Source organism: Eucalyptus grandis, chromosome 3 (assembly GCF_016545825.1).
Source record: "Eucalyptus grandis isolate ANBG69807.140 chromosome 3, ASM1654582v1, whole genome shotgun sequence".
Taxonomy (NCBI): Eukaryota; Viridiplantae; Streptophyta; class Magnoliopsida; order Myrtales; family Myrtaceae; genus Eucalyptus; species Eucalyptus grandis.
The window spans coordinates 53,540,830-53,563,576 of NC_052614.1; the positions used below are offsets into that span (position 1 = coordinate 53,540,830).

At 40.0% G+C, this 22,747-nt stretch overlaps 3 protein-coding genes across 6 annotated transcripts; 2 read left to right on the plus strand and 1 right to left on the minus strand.

Annotated features, from left to right (window-relative positions):
• LOC104437739 (probable E3 ubiquitin-protein ligase RZFP34) lies at positions 1–6,850 on the plus strand. 2 transcript variants are annotated; one of them, XM_010050751.3, is made up of 14 exons: positions 48–212; positions 2,116–2,427; positions 2,538–2,682; positions 2,891–3,148; positions 3,262–3,349; positions 4,233–4,292; positions 4,399–4,431; positions 4,534–4,611; positions 4,930–4,973; positions 5,402–5,442; positions 5,541–5,623; positions 5,833–5,924; positions 6,035–6,146; positions 6,303–6,850. In XM_010050751.3, the coding sequence occupies exons 4-14, from the start codon at positions 2,940–2,942 to the stop codon at positions 6,411–6,413; spliced, it is 951 nt and encodes a 316-aa protein (XP_010049053.1). In that variant the 5' UTR covers positions 48–212; positions 2,116–2,427; positions 2,538–2,682; positions 2,891–2,939; the 3' UTR covers positions 6,414–6,850. The 2 variants fall into 2 exon arrangements, with proteins under 2 accessions (XP_010049054.1, XP_010049053.1); XM_010050752.3 differs by lacking the exons at positions 2,116–2,427; positions 2,538–2,682 and having other exon boundaries at positions 1–212.
• A 2,508-nt stretch (positions 6,851–9,358) lies between these two features.
• On the plus strand, positions 9,359–11,908 carry LOC104437740 (pentatricopeptide repeat-containing protein At3g62890). The gene has a single exon (XM_010050753.3). The coding sequence runs from the start codon at positions 9,359–9,361 to the stop codon at positions 11,906–11,908; it is 2,550 nt and encodes an 849-aa protein (XP_010049055.2).
• A 704-nt stretch (positions 11,909–12,612) lies between these two features.
• LOC104437741 (FCS-Like Zinc finger 11) lies at positions 12,613–15,409 on the minus strand. 3 transcript variants are annotated; one of them, XM_010050757.3, is made up of 4 exons: positions 15,008–15,409; positions 14,749–14,848; positions 13,338–14,388; positions 12,613–13,243 (listed from the first exon to the last, which is right to left on the minus strand). In XM_010050757.3, exons 3-4 carry the CDS (start codon positions 14,333–14,335, stop codon positions 13,096–13,098), a joined length of 1,146 nt encoding a protein of 381 aa, XP_010049059.2. In that variant the 5' UTR covers positions 14,336–14,388; positions 14,749–14,848; positions 15,008–15,409; the 3' UTR covers positions 12,613–13,095. The 3 variants fall into 3 exon arrangements, with proteins under 3 accessions (XP_010049059.2, XP_039165119.1, XP_010049056.2); XM_039309185.1 differs by having other exon boundaries at positions 14,734–14,848; XM_010050754.3 differs by having other exon boundaries at positions 14,487–15,409.
• Positions 15,410–22,747: the final 7,338 nt, after the last annotated feature.

Sequence of the window (22,747 nt, forward strand, 5' to 3'; positions counted from 1 at the left end):
GGGCACCATTCGAAAGCAACCGAACACGTTTCCCTCTCTACCTCCTCCGTTCGCCGGCGACTCTGCTCCGCTTAGGTTTCAGTTTCTCTCCGGCGAGCTCCCGCCCGCCGACGCCGGCGTGCCTTGTCGAGGAAGCTGAAAGCTAATCCGAGCCCGCGGAGCTACCACTACCTCCTTCCTCCGCGCACCGCGATCGGGAGTCCGGATCGAAAGTTCGTCGTGCTTTAATTTTTTTTATTTTTTTTTTTGCTTTTTTCCGTCCCCTGAATCTCGCCTGTGCTGGCTTTGTTTGGATCGCTAGGTCGGTTGTTTCTTTGATCGCGATCTTCTTCTTCTTCTTCTTCTTTTTGTCTGGTTGCTGCTATTTTTGGCTCTGTTCGCGTTAGCCGACGCGTCATGTGCGGTTTCGGGCCTTGTTTGGTCTAGTCCGAGAGGATTTTGATCGGGGAGAGAGCGGAAGTGGTTGTAGGTCTTTGGTTTTCTCTTCGGCTTCGTTGAAACGTGTGCGCGCTCCCGGCATCTGTTTTTTTCTCGAAATTTTGCCGCTTCGTTCTGATCAGGTCCGCAACAACTACGATGTTTCGAGGTAATGATTGTGAGATGTGGATCATGCGAGTCAAAGAGAGAGAATAACGGCATTTAAGGGGGAGGGACCGCCGCCCGCCGGTTGAATTGTGGTTTATGTTGGTTGCCTGCAGGGTCGATTGGACAATTCATAAAAGTACCTTACTTCTGTGGAGATATTCTTGTTTTCTTGTGCAACTTTTGGTGCAATATTTGTTTAGATATCTGCAAATTTTGACCTGGACGGGGTGATGTCAGGACCCTAGTAGCAGGACTTGATGATCTCCTCATTGATTGTGAAGATTACACGATGATAATTTAATGCCATTTTGCGCCACTTGTGTTTGATTTTGATATTGTTTATAGTTGTTCAAAGGATTTCATTGAGAGCACATAGGCTAGACTGCGTCAACTGAAGTAGAGGAGATGCTTTAGTCGAGATTGGTGAGACAGATTGCAATCGCTGAAAGAGCAATTTGAAATTGGAGTTTTCTTCAGTATGGTCCACCGAGTTGCTACATGAATTGGTTAATTTTGGGGATTGCGCTGAGATACCTTTGAAGAGGTTATTCTCCAGAGAGGTGATCTTAAGCAGCTTGTTGTATTTAGGCAATCTGATCTTAAGATTCGTTGGAGAGGATGCGAAAGTTTGCTCCTATAGGATAGTCAGTATCTAAACTTACCAATGAAATTGAGAACTATGTTAATATTGATAAGATAAGATCCTCAAGACAATTTTGTAAAAGGGATAGAAGAAGGAGATGGTTGCTTGTATTATTTGTTGAACTTTACTTTCTTCTGGATATGCCAGAAGAGGCTGGTGGTTTCTGGAACTGTGTAAGATTGAGATCTGTTTTCCAAGTTTTAAGAGCTAAAAATGTAATGCCCTGGTTATGGCGTCATATATGTTGAACATGTATTGCTGGCACTGCTGCTGTGAACTTTTGCAATGATAGCTAGATCAGGAGTAACCCCTGCCTCCATTGTCTTGGATGGAGTTGGCTCCAAAAAAGTTCCCAAGTGTCCAAAGCTAAGGTTGAAAATGAAGGCAGAGCATCCTGTCCTTGTAACTAATAGATTAGGCACTTGGAGAATGTGCTGATGGTCAGCGAGTTCCATCATGCCAATGATTACGCAAATGGTTTCGGGGGTCCCCTCTTTTACGGAGGGGAGTTTCTGGATGTTAAGAATACCCACACAAAGTGTTTGTAGTAGCGATCCATGGATTCCTTGTTGAATTACATGGAAGCTATCTTTCTCCTTTCATTAGACTTGCAACAGAATCGTGTAGGTGGAAAATCTGAGACCGCGCGATGGGAGTTTACATTCCTTTGTTATCTCTTAATGTTCGGCGCAGTGCTAACAATATATAAAATTGCACCACTATTGGGCTAGCAAAAAATCACTATATAAACTTACTATCTGTTGATAGTTAAATTTTCGGTTAGGATTGTGCCATTCTCATTGCCTATGTAGGTTGTCAAGTACTCATGAACCTTTCTTGCTAGGGTACTGAATTCAAACAAACTTCGCATTGTTCCTTGTGATTAGGTGCTATTCCATGTTCCAAAACCTTCTTGAACTTGTCAAAGTCAAACTCCATGGAGATTCAATTCTGTAGTCTGGGTGGTTTTTCAAGAAGCTCCTTGCTTGAGGAGCTTCACCTTGTTCCCAGCATTCTTCCAGGGTTTTTTTCCCCTCTCGGTATTGGTGCGGCATTCAATTTTAGATGTAAAAGTGAGAAGATTGTGGTCAGATGAGCTAAATTACGATGGAAGAGGGCTGATGATTCGACATTGGAAGAAATGTTACTCGGTAGATATTTGTCCTCAGTGGAAAGTTTCTGCAAAGTTGCAGATTGAGGTAGGGATGTCCTCGAAGGACAATCCTTCACGCCACAACTATTCCTATATTTCCCTAATTTTCATTTTTAAGGGACCAATTGATCAAGTGATTTATTGCCTTTACATTAGGTTGGCGTGTCCATTGATCGTGTTCAGTGTAATTGGATTTGGCCCCAGCCTCCCAGGTTCCTGAGAGGAATGGAGTACTAAAACAGTGCATTTATTATTCGTTGAAGTGGGAGGCTCCGGAAATCGTCCTTGCTGCGTATATATTGTATGGATCGTTCTAGCCTCTAGCTTGCATCTGTTGGAGTGTTGCGGATTGGAGCCATCAAACGTTCTTTGGATGTGCTCTCTTCTAGCTGATTTCAATCCTTCTTCCAGGAGGAGAGCAATAACATTATACGGCGTTGCCTGGCTTAATTGGGTCAATGACGTGCCTTAATGTAATTGGAGCATTGCTAAATTCTTCCTTGATGCAGGTACCTGGCAACCTTCTTGAAGATACAAGATCCGGGGAAAATATATATAATGGGGAAACTGACTGTAGAGCATTCTGAAGATCAGAAATTTGAGTCAAAGAGCTTAGAGACCTTGGAGACCATCATATGTGAAGATAAGAATAGTGAGAAAGCTGATAAATGCACGCCACAATTAGACAGCAAATGCATGCCCAGTGTTTTTCCAGAAGATGTTGGAAAAGTGAACGATCTCCTAGAGAAGGGATGCTCACTGTTTGGGTATGTTCTGAATCTGTTCATTGATGATGTTTTAATACCGTTGTACTGCTTCGACCAAATAAATAAATATATAAATACCATTATCCTGTTAATTTTATGTGCTTTGCTTGCAGATGTTCACATTATCGGCGAAGATGCCGCATCAGAGCTCCGTGCTGTAATGAAATCTATGATTGCCGTCATTGTCATAACGAGGCAAAAGTGAGCCTTCTCTTATATATGTTTTTATGATTTTCAAATTATGCTCGATGTTTTTACAGCTTCTAGTTGCTTGTGGGATGGGGAATTTGCATGATTTATTTTGAAGTATCAAGACCTGATAAAGGCTAATTTCTTTTGTTTCTTTTTCCATATAGAATTCCAAAATAAATGACACAGATTATATATAACTAGATGGAAGAATTGGCGAAATGAATGATGATTTACTTGTGAGATACAATTTTTTAGGCAGTGAAGAATTTGGTTTCTCTTTGCAGTTACTTTCAATTCAGTTTTGGTCTTCAGGCTACTTTATTCTTTGAATCTTTGTATAGCTAATGGGCATCTAGGATAAGTGTTCATCCGTGGTCATCTTTGGAGTTAACTCTTGATTATATTTTGATGTCTTGATTCTATTAATATAGTTTGTATCTGATAGTTACTTTGTCATTTTCAGATGAGGAGCCTTTTTCCTTTGCTTAGATTTCTGGGATTGACTTTTTGATTTGTTTAAGCATTGGTTTTTGTCATTGTGTCTACATCTGACCTAGAGATTATCTAAACTGTTAATCTATGCAATTGTGGAAGTTTCTCCAGAGTAGGTGACTGCTGTACTGGAAAGATACAGAACTATTTGCATTGGGGAGAATCAAATGGTTCAAAAGCTTAAGCTTTATGCTTTTTCCTGTTTTCTTTGTTGGAGATTAGAACCTCTGTCTCTGGTCTTGGTGTGATGAGTGCTACTTGCTATCCTAAGAAAGAGTCACCATTATGCAGCTTTGAAGTGACCATCTGGTTTTATATTGAATGCGGGCTTGTCTGTGTATTCAATTTTTCTTTTCGTCACAACTGTATATCTGACTTTAAATTGCATATTGATTTTCAGGATAGTATCGATGTGGATCAGAAAGATAGACATGACATGCCACGCCATGAAGTCAGTCAGGTAAATAATCTCTCTTGGAAGATCTTATCTCATTCGGGGTGATTGATTTAATTGTGGAGTGAACATTGGATGAACATTTTGTTCTTTATTCTTGCCAACTCCACAGGTGATATGTTCCCTTTGTGGCACTGAACAACAGGTGAGAATGATAACTATTATCTTGCCCCTAGTTTTCCTACTTGGATAATCTTATTTTGAGGAAGGGAATTTCCAATATTTATGTTAGCTGCAATCAATGCAGGTCCAGCAGTTCTGTATAAATTGTGGTGTGTGCATGGGGAAATACTTCTGTGCGACGTGCAAGTTGTTTGACGATGATGTAAGTAGCTTATCTTCCCTCTGATACATATATTTTCAATTTGACTCGATGAATTCTCTTTCCTGGAATGAATTTTGTGGTGTGGTGGCTCCCTCCTCCATATATATCTACTAAACATTGCGTTCAACCATAGATTGCAAGCAAGGACATTCTGTCAGGTCCTGCATCCACTTGCATTTCAGGGACCTTTGTACGTCATTAATAGTGTAGCTTCAATAATTGTCAAATGAGATGAATGTACATGTCTGTCAAACTATGTTGTTGTCACATGCTGTCTATTTTAACTTGGAAGAAGCTTACGGCTCTCTTTTATTGCAGACATCCAAAAAGCAATACCACTGCAGTGGATGTGGAATATGCAGGTATTGCTTATGTTCTCAATCGTTTCTTTGACAATTTTGTTATTCGGCAATGTCTTAAGAGTTCCTTGTTGAAGGTCTTATGTTATGGATTAGCAAATGAAATTTAGAATTAGCATGCTGCTGCTTCTTTTGTCACCTCACCTTGAAGTTACTTTTTTTTTTTTTTTTTTCCTTTTCTGAGTCAATTTTTGAGTTAATATGAGTAAGATCTTCTCACTACTTTATGACATTATGAGTTTGGAATACATTCAGATCTGTTGCTTATTTCTTTTCCAGTCCACTCCCAGTATGATGCTGCTCGACTGTTTTCTTCTACCTCTCCTCGTCATATTATTGTTCTCTGCCTTTTGTCTGGTTTATTGTGTTATTTTTGGAGAGGTCTTTAAGGTTGTGGTTCTCTGATTGAGCTTTCTTACTTTCCTGTCCAGAACTGGGGGCAGCGAAAATTTTTTCCACTGCTACAAATGTGGTAAGTAAGCCCTTTCTATTGTCAGCCTTGGATTGATATTACATATTGGGTGGTTAAGGGAAGACTGATTTGTGTTTTAATCTTCACTTATGTTTTAGGTTGCTGTTACTCTATTTTGCTCAAGAACAGCCACCCCTGTATTGAAGGAGCAATGCATCATGATTGCCCTGTCTGTTTTGAGGTGAAGATTTAATTTGGTTCTGCATAATTCGGATTCTTTTCTATTTTTATTTTCTCATCTTTTGATTGAAGAATGGATTGGCTGAATTATATTGGGCTAAGATAAACTTCAGTGTTACTTGTCATGGAGATTTACTTGAATCAAATTTGCAAATGGGATGGCATCCTTTGTTCTTGGTGCTTCATGAGTAACCAAATGGTGATTTGCAGTATTTATTCGACTCAAGGAACGATGTGACTGTTATGCCATGTGGACACACGATTCACCAGAACTGCTTAAAGGAGATGAGAGATCATTTTCAGTAAGCCCTCAAAATATCTATTGTTTGCTCTTGTAGCTTTCACTGAAATCCCTTGGCTGTTATTTGGACTTCTCACGAATGTGGTCTATCATATGCTGAATACATCGCAGATATGCTTGCCCCCTTTGTTCGAAGTCCGCCTATGATATGTCAAAGCTCTGGGAGAAATACGATCTGGAGATTGCTGGAACACCGATGCCAGAGGCTTACCAGAATAAAATGGTAAATCATATATCGCCCCTTGTCATCATCCTAACCCTGGGAAAATCATACTTTGTGCTCACCTTACATGTCCATGTGCATCTTCCCTTTTCTGGTGGGAACGTTTGTTCTTTAGTTTTGGATATCAAGAATGTAATACGGATTGCTGCATGACAGGTGTGGATTCTTTGCAACGACTGTGGGAAAACCGCTCAGGTGCAATTCCATGTAGTGGGTCAGAAGTGCTTGAACTGCAAGTCCTACAATACTCGCCAGACGAGGGGCTGAGCTTTGCTCCTAAGGAGTGTCCCCGGACAACTTTGATGGATTTGAAGCCACAGCGCATCCCCAAAGTGGCATCCCAACATTGACTCGATGCATCATGGCTTTCTCCAGTTCCGATGTGTACGCGAAAGGAGTTGGCGGTTCCCATTCTTTCCTCAATATCTGTACGCGAAAGGAGTTGGAAATTCATGGTGATTGCATTGAGCGAGCAGCACTTACGCTGCGATTTGTACGTCTTCAAGATGTCTATTTAATCTTTCAGTCGTAGCTAGAGGCTCTCCTTTTCTTTTCTTTTCCGTCAGTAGAGGTGATCCTGTTTCGATGCTGTGCATTTGAAAAGGGTTTCCCCAGAAATAATTCTTATATGGATCGATTCGTCGATGTCAACTATTCTTTCAATGGTCATTCAAAAATTCCAGTTGCGTGTCCCGCTACTTTAAGAATCTCTTCCCTTGCTGGTATTCCGTGTGATTCAAGAAGCTGTTACGGTTTATGATGTGCAACGAGTGCTGACCGCAATTTCATTCTGCTTTAGTTTTATACGTGGCCTCGTGCATTTTTTTACTCGACTTGTCAAAGCAGCCTGGTGCTTCTTGTCGGGCCTGTCGAGGTATAACTCCCTTTTTCTGAAACAAGGATCCGCGGCCGCATTGGTGTCGTCTAGCCAAGTAGCCAACGCTAATCAAGGTTGTATCTTCCCTTCGTTTTATTGGTGATGGTTCGCTCTGTGAAGGGAGCACGTTACAGTGGACAAGCCATGAGCACTGCGCAGGCTTAAAAGGATGGAACATGCTCTGTTTGTCTGAAGGAAAGCTCCGCTTGGGTTTTAAAACTTCTACAAGCAATTCGTGAGAGATCATAATCGAAAGCATTCCTTGAAAGCTTTGAAGCATTATAAATTTAAGGTGATCTCCATCGAGGGAGATAGTGAAAGCATTCCTTGCTTCTTTAACCTGCATGTCATGCGCGCTCTCATGCCTCTAGACAAAACAGTCATGGAAAGACCATATGACCCTAAGATTTGCCATTGTCTGGGCTGTGGTCCTGGCCTGTGTAACATGACACGTACACATAATACGACACAATACTTCAACATATCATTTCTCAAAAAATATAAAATACCAATACCTTTTAAAACACTATATATTAAGTATATATTTTTATAAATATATGCAAAAATAAATAAATAATAAAAAAGAGCATATAATTAATTTATAATAAAAACATCAATCCAACAATAACATGCATTGTTTTTTTATAATAAAAAAAGCATATAATTAATTTCTAATAAAAACATCAATCCAACATTTGTTAATAACATGCATTGTTTTAATTGGATAATAAAAAAAGCATATAATTAATTTATAATAAAAACATCAATCCAACATTTGTTAATAACATGCATTGTTTTAATTGGACGGAGATTGAACGAGAAATTAAAAAATTACAAATGTAAAAGAGTAAACTTGAAGGAACATGTCCTTTTTTTTTTACAAATGTATAAAGAGTTCCTAATAAAAACTTGCAAAACAAGGTTTGAGAAAAATGAAAATCCATATTTTTAACCAAAAGAAAAGGAAATCACTAAATTCGTCATAGAAAATGTGAGAGATAATTCACAAGCTAATGACATAGACTAAAAGAGATGACTAGCAAGTGACGCCTACTAAAGGCAAAAAGAAGCAAAAAAAAAAGAAAAAAAATCACAATTTTAAGTCTGCTTTCACGAATCTATGAATCATATAAATACTGGGTCTTTTCTATTTCATCCTTATCAATCTTTCTAACCATGAACCAACTACCCACAATTGGGTCATGAAATCACTAATATCAAACTAGCAAAAAGATGGAATTTCCTAACCGGATCTTATTCCAAAACTAATGAAACTACTTAAATTCCAAGTTCTGATCGAATCTAACTCTTCACAGAAAATGTAAACCATGTCCAACATTTTTCCCTAGATGCAACCACGTAACGACATGGGATCTCCCAAAAAGAGCCACCAGACAACATAATTAGATAAGTTTGCACGCGACAAGCAACCCTCCAAGAAAATTCAAGACTCCAATCGGCCGAATCAAGCTACAAAAAGTGTATGGATATGCACCTACTGAAGGTAAGGTCGGGGTGAGTTGCTTTGGGGCGGAGGCAGCCGGGATAGCTAGTGGGGCAAGCCACGGAGGTGATGGAGTGGTGCCGGCGAGAAGAGGGGCATTTGATCATCTCTCGTGGGAAGGTCAAAATTCATAAGTGAGAAACTTGAGAGTGAAAATTTTATTTCCCATTTATTTTTATTATTTTTATTATTTTTTATATATTTATATTTTTGACCCTTTTTAAATATTTAAAATTTTAAAATTGGCCCCATGCATGTTGGAATCGCGTGTCGAAATTTCAAACTTGTATGTCAAAACGTGTCGAAAAAAGTTGATCACATGTCAGTTTGTTGACCGCGTGTCGAAACGTGTTGAAGCGTATATCGAACATGTATGAGAGTATTACTCAGGTCCCAATAGCGAGAGAGACACAGAGAGAGAGGCGTTGGAGAGGGATACGCGAATGGCGGTGTTTCAAGTGATTGAGAACTCGAGTCGATGGTTTTGAGTCGTTGGCAAGTATGAAATTCACACTCGTGGATGGTAAATAAAGGTATGATGAATATTAACTAAACTCAGGTGCAAAGTGCCGTTTAAAATCAAAATCAAGCTGCAAAATTATACTTGTACGGAAACGAATTTTATTTTATTTTTGACGACAGTGGTCTCCAATCGAGGAAAGTGAGATTCGCACCTTATCCTCCATCGATATCACTTCGCAACGAGCTCCCCTTCTATCCACTAGAAAAATGTCACGTGCGCATCTTATCTGAAAAAACCGGTCTTTCCGACTCCGATGTTTCCCGTAAAGGAAAGCAGAGCCGAACGGCGGCGGCGGCGGCGGTTAATCGATGGCCGTTGCTTGTCCCGCCGCGGTCCCTCCTCTCCGCCGGCGATCCCGAACGCCGGCCGAACGTCGGAGCTCGACCGCTCCCTCGAGATCGCAGAACCTCATCTCCCTGCTGAGCTCCTGCTCGAGCATCCAAGAGTTCGCGCCGATCCACGCTCGCCTGATCACCACCGGCTCCATCCGCGACCCTCTCGTCGCCCGCCGCCTCCTCGGCTTCTTCGTCTCCGTCGACGGCCTCGGCCACTGCCGCCGCGTCCTGAGCGGGACCCGTCTGTCGGAGACGGCGCTGTGGAACGACTACATGCAGGACCAGCTTCGGGACGACTCGCCGGCGGACATGCTGGCGTCCTACCGTCGCATGGTCGGTGCAGGGGTGGCGCTGGACATGTCGACTTTCCACTTCTTGATCAGCGCGGCCTCGAGGGTTATGGCGGTTGAAGACGTCGGCGAAGTCCAGGGGCGGATGCTGAAGTCCGGGTTGGGGTTTAGCGATTCTTTGAGGAAGAATTTGATGGGTGCGTATGCGAAGGCCGGGAGATTGCGGGAAGTGTGCCAGCTGCTTAGTGAGTTTCCTGAACGAGATGTGGTGGCTTGGAATACGATGATATCTTGTTACGTTAGAATGGGAATGTTCAGAGAATCGTTGGATTCGATCGGGCGGATGTTGGCCGATGGGGTGGAGCCGGATGAGGTCACTATGGTCAGCTTGGTTTCGGCGTGCGCGAAGATGAGGGATTTGGAGATGGGCAAGAAGATGCACTCGTACATTGATGAGAATGGTATGGAGATCGGGGGGTCTTTGTCGAACTGCTTGGCTGATATGTACGTGAAATGTGGGGATATGGAGAAGGCGCGTGAGGTTTTGGGTGGTAGCGAAGCCGAGAACGATGTTATTTCGTGGACGACGCTGCTATGCGGATATGCGAAAGCCGATCGGATGGATGAAGCCGAGAAGTTGTTTGACAGGATGACAGAGAGGAACTTGATTTCTTGGACAACAATGACGTCGGCCTATGTTCAGGCCGGTCGATATCTGGAAAGTGTCGAGTTGTTTGTTGAAATGATGCTCGAGGATGTGACGCCTGATGAGGTTGCACTCGTTACCGCTCTCACCGCTTGCGTTAATATGGATGGTTACGACATTGGAAGATCCATCCACGGCTTCATTGTGAAACACGGAATGACTGTCGAGGGAATGCTTGGGAATTCTCTACTTAGCTTGTACGCAAAATTTGGTCGGTTGGATGATGCCTACTCCATTTTTCAGCACTTGCCCTGTAAAACCGCTGTCTCTTGGAACTCGATGTTGGATGGGTTCTGCAGGGCTGGGGATGTGGACAAGGCGAGAGGTTTCTTTGATGAGATCCCTGAGAAGGATTTGATTTCTTGGAACACCATGATCGGTTGCTATACTAGAACTCGCTCGGCTCAAGAGTCGTTCGAGCTGTTCCACCAGATGCAGAGTTCAGACATAAAACCGGATAAAATCACTTTAGCCAATATGCTCTCTACCTGTGCTAGCGTCGGGGCGCTGAGTCATGGCACCTGGATCCATTTGTATATACAAAAGAACCGAATTCAATTGGATCACGTTCTGGGAACTGCTTTAGTAGACATGTATGGGAAATGTGGAAGTGTCGAAAAAGCAACAGCATTGTTTTCAAAAATTACAGATAAAAATGTATGTCTATGGACGGCAATGATAGGAGCATATGCTATGGAGGGACAAGCGCAGAAGGCGGTGGACCTGTTCTCGGAGATGGAAGCCACAGGAATAAAGCCTGACCAGGTCACTTTCATAGCTCTTCTGTCTGCTTGTAGCCATGGAGGTCTGATAGATGAAGGATACAAGTACTTCCACAAGATGAAAAATGAATACAGAATTGAACCCGGGATTCAGCATTACGGATGCATGGTTGATCTCCTCGGTCGTTTTGGGCAATTAAAAGAGGCTCTAGAACTTATTCATTCCATGCCGGTGGAAGCAGATACTATTATTTGGAGCTCATTCATGAGGGCCTGCGAAACCCACCAGAATGTCGAATTAGCAGAGTATGCACACAAACGTCTCGTTGAGATCAACCCTACAAACGACGCAGCTCATGTTCTTCTTTCGAAGATATATGCAAGAGCCGGAAGGTGGGACGATGCGAGTTTGGCCAGAACAAAGCTACACGAACTGGGGATTCGAAAGCATCCAGGCTGTAGCTTGACAGAACAAAATGGCACCGTCCATGAATTCAGAGCCGAGGACTTCTCAAACTCTCAATCGCCAGAAATCTATTCCATGTTAGGTGAGATCGAGGAGAGATTACAGAAAGAGCGACATGAAACTTCGAGTCATCACGGTGAGAGGTTGGCAGTGGCATTCGGGCTAATAAGCAGCAAGAATAGTACCATCCGAATAGTCAATAACCTTCGGATCTGTGGAGACTGTCATTCCTTCATGAAGTTCGTATCATTTACGTATGAGAGAGAGATTATACTGCGGGATAATTACAGATTCCATCGGTTTAGTGCTGGGCAATGTTCTTGTAGAGAATACTGGTAATTTGACACACTACTTCTAAGTTAATAACAGTTCCATCTGCTTGTTGTTCAGTTGCAGAAAATTAAGCAAACAGAATTGCTGTCATAATATGTTCCCCTGGAAGATAACCAAGGACTATTTTCATTAAATGAATTGGGTCAATTTACTCAAATGGGTCGGAACAGAAGATGAACTTATAGGTCGATATCCATCAAGCTAGGCAGAGAACACCATTTGGTCTAAAGGATACTCATCATGAGATGAGCTTTTGAGCATGAACTTCTTTCAGATATGCAAACTAGCACCTCACCGTACCCGTGTTGGTAGAAGTTAAAAACTCATTCAGGAGATCATCACCGGTTCCTTTACATATGCTCCCACGTAACAGGCTTGGCTCCTTAACCGGCTGAAATTTCTAGCAACCAAATGAGATTTACCTTGAAGAAGATACGAGTGAATTCTCAATTTCTCCAAGTGCACTCTCAGGTTACCCTCGCTTTCATTACCGACAATAAAGTCACTTTCACTCAAGTTCCACTGGTTTCTAGAGGCTCTTCTAGCAAAAATCAGATAGTCAAAAGAAAAACAACAGTCAGAAACACATGAAACACATTTCACATGGCTAAAGATCGCTGCAGAACTTGAATTCCCGACATAATCTTAAGACAGGATCTCAGTCGGCTGTTGACTAGGTAAGTCCAGCATATGCCATCTTAATCAACATCAGGGAACAAAAGATGGTGGACGGTAATCAACATCAGACAAGACCAGGAATTTAGAGCACATGGTCTTACAATAGCAACTTGATACTATTATGAAAAAGCACTTTAGTCGGCCGCCATTACAGGAAAAGTTTACCCCGGAAGAAAAATGTAGGGGATATAGATGGGGAGCCATAAAAATCAGCTAAACCCATTTCACATGCCAAATAATTATGTAATATAATATGAGTTATCATCGCATATAATACGGTCATGTCTCTTCCAAAAAGCCAAAAAATTGCTGTAGCAGATAATTGCCACCACCAAGACCATGAAAGCTGAATCCCTTTTCGGTGAAGAGAGAAATGTACAAAATTGATCATCCATGGCTGCTAACTGATGCACACAAAAACAGCTCTTTGGTGAACGGACGATCTGGGGCATCTACCTCAGTGATTGTTCCAGCAATCATGGGCATGGTGGCCACAGAGACCACATGACTGGTCACTACGAAGGGAGAAAAGAGCCACTTTGAAAAAGCTTATCTCCACTTTTGGACTTCGGTGACTTATCATAATCTTCCACGGCTTCTTCAATCTCATCAGACAAAACCACCTCTGAACGACATTCCACACTACAGAATGCTTTCTCGCCTCTGCAAGAAGTCAAATCAAGGCACCCATAATGAGCAAACATAGGTACAGTAGAACTATGGCGAGGCCATGAGACGAAGTGCAGTTTATACAGACCTGTATATGTAGATATCTTCGCCTTCTGGCAATGGCTCCTTGCACTTGCAACAGAAGCTCAAGAAGTCATCATGAGAATACAAAGCAGGGGTTTCTGAGCTTTTCACTCGAGGCAATACAGTGTCTTCCTCTGTCTCCTCGACAAAATTGCTCAACTCACTTGGGTGACATTTTAAAATGCAGTCACCGTAAATGTGAGTGGTTTTAGAATCAGGACCGTGTGAAATCACGCAAGTATAATCCTCAGAGTTTTCTATCTCGCTCGCTGAGAGAGAATCAGTGAACCCTATGCCAGGATCAACAGACGGAGAAGGGATTGAAGTCGGACTAGTACATGAAACCTTACTTAATTTTGGACTTTCTCTACTCAATCGAGGACGATAACTCATTATTGTGCAAGAATCAAGTGAGCTAGACCGGATTTTGCCCAAAGGGTCAGGTTCTTCAGGGCCATCTGCAATTTCAAAAACGACACCGGTGCTGCTCGAGTGGAGTGGAGATTTGGCACGGGCGTAACGAGAGAATGTGTAATCTTTAGGTAGGGACTTCGGTGACTCGATGGAACTAATGCTGGTCTCAATATTATGATTCTTAACCCTGATTTTAGGTCCAAAAATTATGTTTCCAGTATGAAATGACCGGAGAGCCCCGCCGGATGAGTTTCCCTTGTCATTAAGAGAATCTATAATGCTTAAGCCTACTTTGCTACAGTCCCAGCTCTTTCGCTGCCCGGCACAAGGCGATCGAGGGGACCTCATGGGGTTACTCAGATATGGGAACAGCATAAAATCAAGAGGAGATGTGGGGCTTCTAACCGAATCAGCATCGGCTAAGCCCTTCGGATTCAAACCCGCATAAAGACCAGGGACGCTGGAAAGGGAATTGCTCCTACGATTCTGCCTTCTAAGAGCAGATTGCAAACCAGAACGCAAGTTAGAATCTGATTTCGCCATTGGACCCGCTTCCTTCTGCACTGACACGGTCCTCTTCATCAGCATTGCGTCAAGATCTCAAAAGCTTCCCTCCAGTAAACAGAAGCAAGCAGCTTTACCTGCACCAGGCCAACAAATTTTCAAGGGAACAACTCAACGATGAAGAGAGAGAAATAGGTCTTTCAAAAACCCAGAACCCATTGATAAGCGGCATTACCCAGAACAAAAGCGATCAACGATCCATCAAGTTCGATACGGAAATCAAAATTTCTGCAGATACAGCAAAAGCACAGTCGGCGAACACGCGCATTGCGTGTTTGCCCAGTACACACGGGAGCTAAACGATCATAAAAATCGCCTCATCGTCGTCCTCGCTCGCTTCTTATAAAATACCAAACACCCACTCCCGATCGTGTCGACAACCAGTCTAAAAAGAAAACAAAAAATCAGGAAAAGGAGCGAACTTTGATATTGCTTACACAACCCAGCAGGCGACGTCAATGGCCCCGTCCGATGACACGAGAGAACAGTGGTGCGAAAGTCGAGAGAAACACTGTGCGCGCGGGTGAGCTTTATTCTCTGCAACCCGCAATAGGGAATAGACCCAGAAAGATGAGACAAAGCAAAAAGCTCAAAAATTGCATCGCAAGAGTCAGAGAAAGCGAGCCGGGGAGCCACGGAATCGACTCGAAAGAAGGCAAAAGGGGTCGGAGGGGATGGAGAATCGAAGGAACTCACTTGGGTTCTTCTCTCTCTCTCTTTCTCCCTCTCTCTCTTTCTCCTCTCTTTCTCCCTCTCTCTTTCGGGAAACTTCAAAGCGACCCCGTCGTTTGCTAGCGTTTCTTTCAGCAGAGGAGAGAGACCCTCCAATGCAAAAGCTGGGAATGCGGTGAATTGAAGAGGGGCCAGGCCTGCTTTCTATGTAGTTTGCTCGATGCTTGCCCAACACTCCTCTCCACTCTCTCTCCTCTCTCTCTCTCTCTCTCTCTCCCCAATATGCCTCAAAATCAGAGCTTCAATGAGCTTCTGGTGCACTCTTCAGTTTTCCACAGTACCCACAACCCCCTCAACCCCCCTCCCTCTCTCTCTCTCTCTCTCTAGTTTGTACGTCTCTCTCTCTCTCATTCTCTCTCCATCTCTCTCTCTCTCTCTTGTCTTGTACTGTAAGATGGGAAGGGGGGAAGACATAAATACACAGCAAGGTGACCGTATTCGTCCAAGGGCATTTTCGTGATTTCGCCGCGCTTTCCTCCCCCTTTCCTTTCTTTGTTTCCCTGTCAGAATCGCCCCCAACCAGGATTTTTTTTACCATGGAGAGCTGAAAAAAAAAAAAAAAGTGATCTTTTTTTTAAGTCTGTAAAATGCTGATTAAAAAAAAAATTCAGGATGGATAATTATTACTTCTGGTCGTATCGGGTAAGGTTCAACCCCAAAGTCTTGAAACCTGTGATCAATAATATTTAAACCCAAAGTCCAGTAAAAAAGAACTATTTATTTATATAGCACGATCAAAATAAAAAGTCGGTTGAGGGTGATTTTCTTTCTCCCTTCCTTTTACTTTTCAATATTTTAGTGGTTGATTTTTATTTAATAATATTCAAAACCCGAAATCAGCCGACATTAATGCAAAGGTCATTTGAAATCATTAAAAATATCTTCATGATGCGCTTCTTTAACATTGAAATTGAAAATATATCTTCGAAGGATCTTGTGCTCTTTAATGTGATTATGTTTATCGGTTCTATTAATCCACGTAGATTCTCAATTCTCCTTGATTGACTATGTTTAAGATGTTATACAATATTTGTGCAAAGCTTATTTATATTGCTCTTTTTTTTTTGTAATTCTTTACGTATATCGGCTTTTTGTATGCAAAGTTACAATTCCATGGCATTCTTTCGAAAAAAACATACTCAGCTTAAATACACAGCAAGGTGACTATATTAGTCAAAAGATCCCGTGCTCTTTGATGCGATTATGTTTATCGGTTCCATTAACCCACGTAGATTTACTATGTTTAAGATGTTCTATAATATTTGTGCAAAGCTTATTTACATTGCTCTTTTTCTTTTTTGTAATTCTTTATGTATATCGGTTTTTTGCATGTAAAGTTACAATTCCATGGCATTCTTTCGAAAAAAGACATGCTCAGCTTATTCCCATTTTAACCCTACTTTTCCTTTAATTTTCCTACATGCGCACCCTTAGTTCTCCTTTCCATTTCTCTCTTTGGTTTTCAACGAGGAATGAAGGTAATAAACTCAGCAATAATGGGTGCCCTAATTCTTCACCATGGCCAATTAGCATGCCTCATCCCGTGTCATATCCACTTTTCCATTCGAGTATAATAATCAAACTTTCACAAAATACGCATCAAATTAAGAGATAAATCCAAATAAAAACGAGTAATTCATGTTTAATTTAGCATAAATCTTATTTTAACTACTTAAATCCGAGCGTATATTTTTTTTGTTGCATACTCTTTCGCATAAAGGGCATTGTTAAATTACTGTCCCGAGACACTTGCCAAACATACTTTATTTCGAACAATTCAATTTTTAAATGCATCATGTCGGAGTGATCAATAAGTTAACAAACACCGATAGGGTGCTATTCAATGAATCTTTTTTAACAGTAAGAAAAGGGGAATTGTGTAATGACAATCATGTGTCCTTTCGTTGCTTCCTTAGATGAAGCACATGGGAGAATTGATGGATCATGTCGATGTAATGAATACAAAGTGCAACAGCAGCAGCCTAATTGGACCCCATGCAATCACCTAATGGGATTCCCTTTAATCATTTCCAAACTTTTCCTTTGGCAAGCCTCTCATCAAAGGCCTTCAAAATTTGTGAGTTTTTGACTAAAAGCTGGAAAAGTTTGGGATTGTAGGGAATGATTCCAGCACAAGTAGAGAATGGAGATGGTACATGAATCATGACAATTTATGTTACCCTTGGATCTGGTTGAGCAATCCCAGAAAAAAAGAAGAAGAAGAAGGAAGCCAATTTTTTCATTGAGCTCTTCTATCTAAATGGGAGCAAATTTTCTAGTATAGATGCACTCGGTCCACATTGAAATTTTGAATGCTACCTGCTTCGTAAAAATTTGTAAAACATTTGGGACTTTGCCTGCAAGTCAAGCGCCGTATAGTTAGGGATATCATTTTCACTTTATTATAGCCTTTTGAGGATAGATCGAGTTAAGTAGAAATGGAGTAAAATTCTTACAAAAAATCTTCTAGCCCCATTGTTTCCTAGACATGAATTTGGTACAGCGCATTTATGGTTTAAAGTACCAATCGATCTCTACACGCGAAAAAAAGATGGGTCCCATCAAAATAATCATAAGAATAATGTTACGTTGAGTTAAAAATAAAGAGAACGAAGCTAAATTATTAAAAATGGATCTATGAAATTAGTATAATAAATACTACGTTGGACCACAAGCGGGTATTTACACAAATGGGCAATATTCAATAATCAATTGCAAACCCACACGTTATTTAGTAAATCAATTTGTAAACTGATTTTAGTAAACGTGGTATTTCTCAATTATAATCACCGTGGTTTTTTTTTTTTTTTTGTCATTTGGGCTTTTCTGGTAAGCCCCAACGGATGGTTTAGAGCCCAAGTTTCCGTACTGCACCGACTGTTGCGACTGCATCCCCTCATTGGTCCGTCCTTCTTTTGTCGTTTTCCGGTGCGACAGTTAACGCGCTGCGTGAAATCCGACGGTGGATATGAAATGATTCCTCTGGGCCGTACCCGTAATCGACGGTCCTCTTTCTTCCCCGCTTCCGTACTTTTGAATTTTTTTTGGTCGGCTAGTACTTTTGAATTGCAGGGCAAGTAATTTGGACTGTACCTGAAAAAGTGCAAGCCACGGTAAACGGCTCGGGTCAAGAGAGCAAAAGCGATCGTACCAACAAATTAAAAAAAAAAAAAAAAAAAGGAGAGAGAGAGGAAAAACAGGGATTTCTCGTAATTAAAGATGAAGAAGACATTTTAAAGAATTTCAGGACAGGTTTATTTTTTTTCTGATTTAAACAATATAGATTAAAAATGATAAATATATCCACCATGCCATCAATACTAAAAAAGCTCGATAAATAGGACACGAATCAAGATACCTATGTTGAATTATTGATGGGCAAGGGGTCAAGACCTAGGTACGATTGGGGCTAGAATTGTCGAATCGACTTCTATGCCTATTCATGTTGAACCAGTCACTGTAGTGGTCATCAAGTCCTCAGTCAATTGGGTCACGAATTATGATAGGGCATGATATTTGCATCGTATGAGTTCTTTGACCAAATAAGGAGGGTCATGAAATAGCTAAGGTCCTAACTTGTTTACGAGAAAGCTAGAAGGCCTCAATACTTGAGTTTACTTGAACCGACACATGCTAGATGCCTAATTGTGGCACCGAGAATTTAGGGAAGAGTAAGATGCTCAGCATAAAGGGAGGGCTCTTTTCACCTATTGTCGGCATAGTTTTTTCTCTATCGAAACCACAAAACTCGTATCTGCATGACAAAAATACCAAGCGCATAAAATTGGCCCCAATGTCATGCCAACATCCCAATTTATTTCTCCGTCAGTACTGATTTGGAGATTTTGATAACATAAAAAAAGAATTTGGATTATTGGTAGTACCGTGGACAAAGTTTAGAGTTTCTAATGTTATTAATCCTCTTATTTAACAATAGAATAATGTTAAACAATGTATCATCGACACTTGTTAAATCACATTAATTGTGCTTATTGAAGATTTTAAAATTTATTATTTGATGGTTCTATGAAGATGTGCGATATATTTTTTTTTTCCCAACCAGGGTAAAACGAGCTCAATCTTCCTTTAAATGACTCGCGTTCGAGAAAACCGACGTCGCTGGTTTTTAAGTAAATCAAGGTCTGGAAACCGACGAAGCCTGAAGAGCACCACGGTCGCAGGTAAAAGACGCCGAGTAAATGACATCTTACATCGTACTAATCTAACGTAAACAAAAATATCGAAAAACGACAATTCTAGGACTAAATAAAGAAATGTTTCTTTCTTTCTTTGTTTTATTTTATTTATTTTATAAGCTCTGCATTCGATCCGCCACAAGTACCGATATATTCCCACCGTGTGCTGCGTGCGTGCGGGGAATTATTGATTCCCCGAAGGATTAACAAATTTTAATTTTTTATTTTTCGACGTTAGGGGCCGATTGGCCTTGCACATGGTAATTAAGCTACCGTGTCTTTTTATCAATTTTTATGGGAAATGACAGAAACTTACTTTGTTACTTTTCTGAATTGAATGGTTCGAATGATCGTATTTGTTGTCGCCTCTGTTCATTGACACGGGTTGTACTTCGGTTATTTATTTAAGAGTAAATAACAAATGGTTCATAACTTTTGATCTATGCAATTTCATCTTTGAATTTTTAGGGTGCGTTTAGTAATAATTTTGTTTCCCTGAACAATTTATATCTAGAAATAGTTTTTTTTTATTCCCGAATAAGTTTTGGAGAATAATAACGCGTTTGATAACTATATAAAATTTATATTTCCAAAATAGAAAAATATAAAGATGCGTTTGGTACAACCCTAAAAAATTTTGCTCCCGATTCTTTTATTTAATTAAAAAGAGACTTAACATTTCATATTTTGATAAAATTGGCTTTTGTAATGATTTAATCGATCAAGATATTCTAAAATGACCTAAGAAAATCCAACATAATTTTATTTAATGAAAAAGAGACTTAACATTTTATGAGTGGATAAAACTAGACTTTTGTAATGATTTAATTGATCAAGATATTCTAAAATGACCTAAGAAAATCCAACATAATAGTTAGTCAAAGATGAATGATTGGAAATGGCAACAAAGAGTCCCATTAGTTTATAACTCACAATATGGTGAGGCTAATAGTAAATCTTTGAGCATTATAATAAACAACTGTATAAATCTTTTGATAAAAAGAGCAAATGTTGCTTGGAGTCATCAAGTTTTCACAACCTAGCATTGTCTCTAAAAAAAATGGCATTCAAAAATCATATAGTAAAGCCCTAAAAGCTTACTCAAATTTGAATCCAATTTTCATCAAAAAAAATTTCACATTTTTCATGCTAAACTAATTATAAACTAGAATTAACATTAAAATATAGTAAAACTACTCAAAATCTAATTTGTAATTTTTTCCTAAATTTTTTATTTTTGATTTTTATTCCAAAAAATAGGGATTCGAATCGGGTCAAAAGATCAAACCTTGTGTCAATTATGTAAAGACGAGGTTATGTAGAGTTTGTTTATCTAAAATGACCTTATTTCTCTTTTTGTTCTCGGGAATAAAGAAGTAAGTTTTTTTTTTTTTTTTTTTATTCCAAATCTATTCTCTGACCACTAAGCTATATTGGGGAATTAAAAATTAGCTAATATTATCAAACAAATTTCTATTCATTTTCTGTTTCAGGGAAAAAAATAACAAAAAAGTAGAGAAATATAAATATTACCAAACAAAGCCTTAATTTGTTTAATGTGGTCCCTGAATTTTTTATAATGGTAATGTTCAATAATGTCTCTCCATTAATTCAAGTTCAAGAATAATTTTAAATATTTTTATATAGTTCATGGACTAAATTAAACATGTAAAAAAATTCATGGACCATATTAGACAAATTATAAGTTCAGAATCAATATTGCACATTAAGCTAAGGTTCAATGACCATTGAATAAATTTAAAATTCAAGAACCACGTTACACATTTAGTCAAAATTCAAGCATCATTTGTGTAATTATTTCTATTAAATACCCAACGGTCAACATGACGAGTTAGAATCACTTGTAAAATGTTTACAGCAACAACTATGCGAATTAGATTTATGTGAGTTTAGTATAGCCAGATCTTTAGCTAAAATGGATTTTTTGCTAGGTTAATCGGTATTTTCATCAAAATTGCATCGTCAACCATATACCTATGGTCGAAATTCATTCTTTGATTTTATTAAGAGGAGACAGGATCTGTGGTGATTTCGAATAGGAGCCGTATCAATGGTACACGAGGAACAAATATGCTTTGGTGAAATTTAAACAAATGATGAAGCCAATGACATAAAAAGCTTTGCCAAAATTTAATCGATGACAAAGTGCAATGACAAAGATATAACTTTGGAATTTAATGACGATGAAGATTTGAAAACTACAACTAAGATGCACATCAAAATTTAATCGATGATGAGATATTTGAAATTACAACTGAAGTATGGGGATTGAAAGAGATTTAAATTGAAGGAAAAGTAAATATAAAGATATTAGGTTCTTTTATTAAATGATTCATCTTATAAAATGTACGATGTGGCTGTTTATAAACCACAATCGACAGTTACATAAAGCAGTTACAATTTTGGAATTCAAATAACAAATAACATCCTAACAGCGATTACTAGAAATTTTATTATCCACTTATATCTATTATCTAAAAGTAATATCCATAAGAAGTTAAAAAATCCTAAGCTATTACGTCTTTGTGTCGATTACCCATCATCAATGACTTTGTTGATCAACTTCTCAAATCTTGATAAAGGCCCTCATCATCGATAATTGTTGTTGTCGATATCTTCTTTAGCGAGTTGTCGATTGTTCTGTTCATTGTTGACTAAACTTTATTATCATCAACTAAATCCGATACTTTGGTCGATAATAACAAAGAAATTGATATCTTTTAGTGTCGATAGTCCCGAAATTTAAATGCTATTTTGGGCTAATTTTATTTGGGCTTTCTAACGAGGCTTTTTTGCTATTGTTGGGTTTGGACTTTGGAGTGACAAGGATGGAAAGGGAGGCTGTCCCGTTTTCTCTTCGGCCTAACTGAGAATGAGGTGGCAATCGGATGTGCACGTGTTTCCGAGCGGCGTCCGATGAGCCAATGGACATCTCCACTTCTAACGTAGCCCGGGCGTCGTTTTGGACTTCGGGCCCATTTTCGCCCCGACCCGATTGGCCTGAGAACGACGTCGCCGCGCATATCCGTGCAGCAATGCAAAGAGCATGGTCACTCTACGCCGTCCGCCGCCGGGAGGTTCGAGATCAACCAAGCAGTCATCACTGCCTCACCTGAGGTACTAGTTGTCAAGAAGTCTCTTAGCACGAGATATGTTGGAAATTGACAGTATGACTAGAGTTGTTCATAGGTTCGCCGTGACTTGAATGACCATTTTACCACTAGGCCAACCCACCTCGATGGTCGGTAACGTGAAACTCCAGGTAAATAAGCTATGGGATCCTCTAATCCCGATTAACATAAAAGACTGATAAGGCGGGACATGAGCCATACTTCCATAAATTGCTCAAACCCAATGTCATTTATGATTAATAGGATATAGAATCGAACACATGTGATGCGTCGAATCCGTGCATGCAAATATGTTCCTCAACCACCGAAACAAACTTAGCAGTCTTATTGTGTTGTCGAAAACCTATGAAGTCTTG

Bases quoted from the DNA above. Each gene is read 5' to 3' on its own strand.
- LOC104437739 (XM_010050752.3), top strand. From the start codon at position 2,940: ATGGGGAAACTGACTGTAGAGCATTCTGAAGATCAGAAATTTGAGTCA. The intron at 3,149-3,261 runs GTATGTTCTGAA...CTTTGCTTGCAG, and splicing joins AAGGGATGCTCACTGTTTGG to ATGTTCACATTATCGGCGAA. The intron at 6,147-6,302 runs GTAAATCATATA...GCTGCATGACAG, and splicing joins AGGCTTACCAGAATAAAATG to GTGTGGATTCTTTGCAACGA.
- LOC104437740 (XM_010050753.3), top strand. From the start codon at position 9,359: ATGGCCGTTGCTTGTCCCGCCGCGGTCCCTCCTCTCCGCCGGCGATCC.
- LOC104437741 (XM_010050757.3), bottom strand. From the start codon at position 14,335: ATGCTGATGAAGAGGACCGTGTCAGTGCAGAAGGAAGCGGGTCCAATG. The intron at 13,244-13,337 runs GTCTGTATAAAC...GACTTCTTGCAG, and splicing joins GAAGATATCTACATATACAG to AGGCGAGAAAGCATTCTGTA.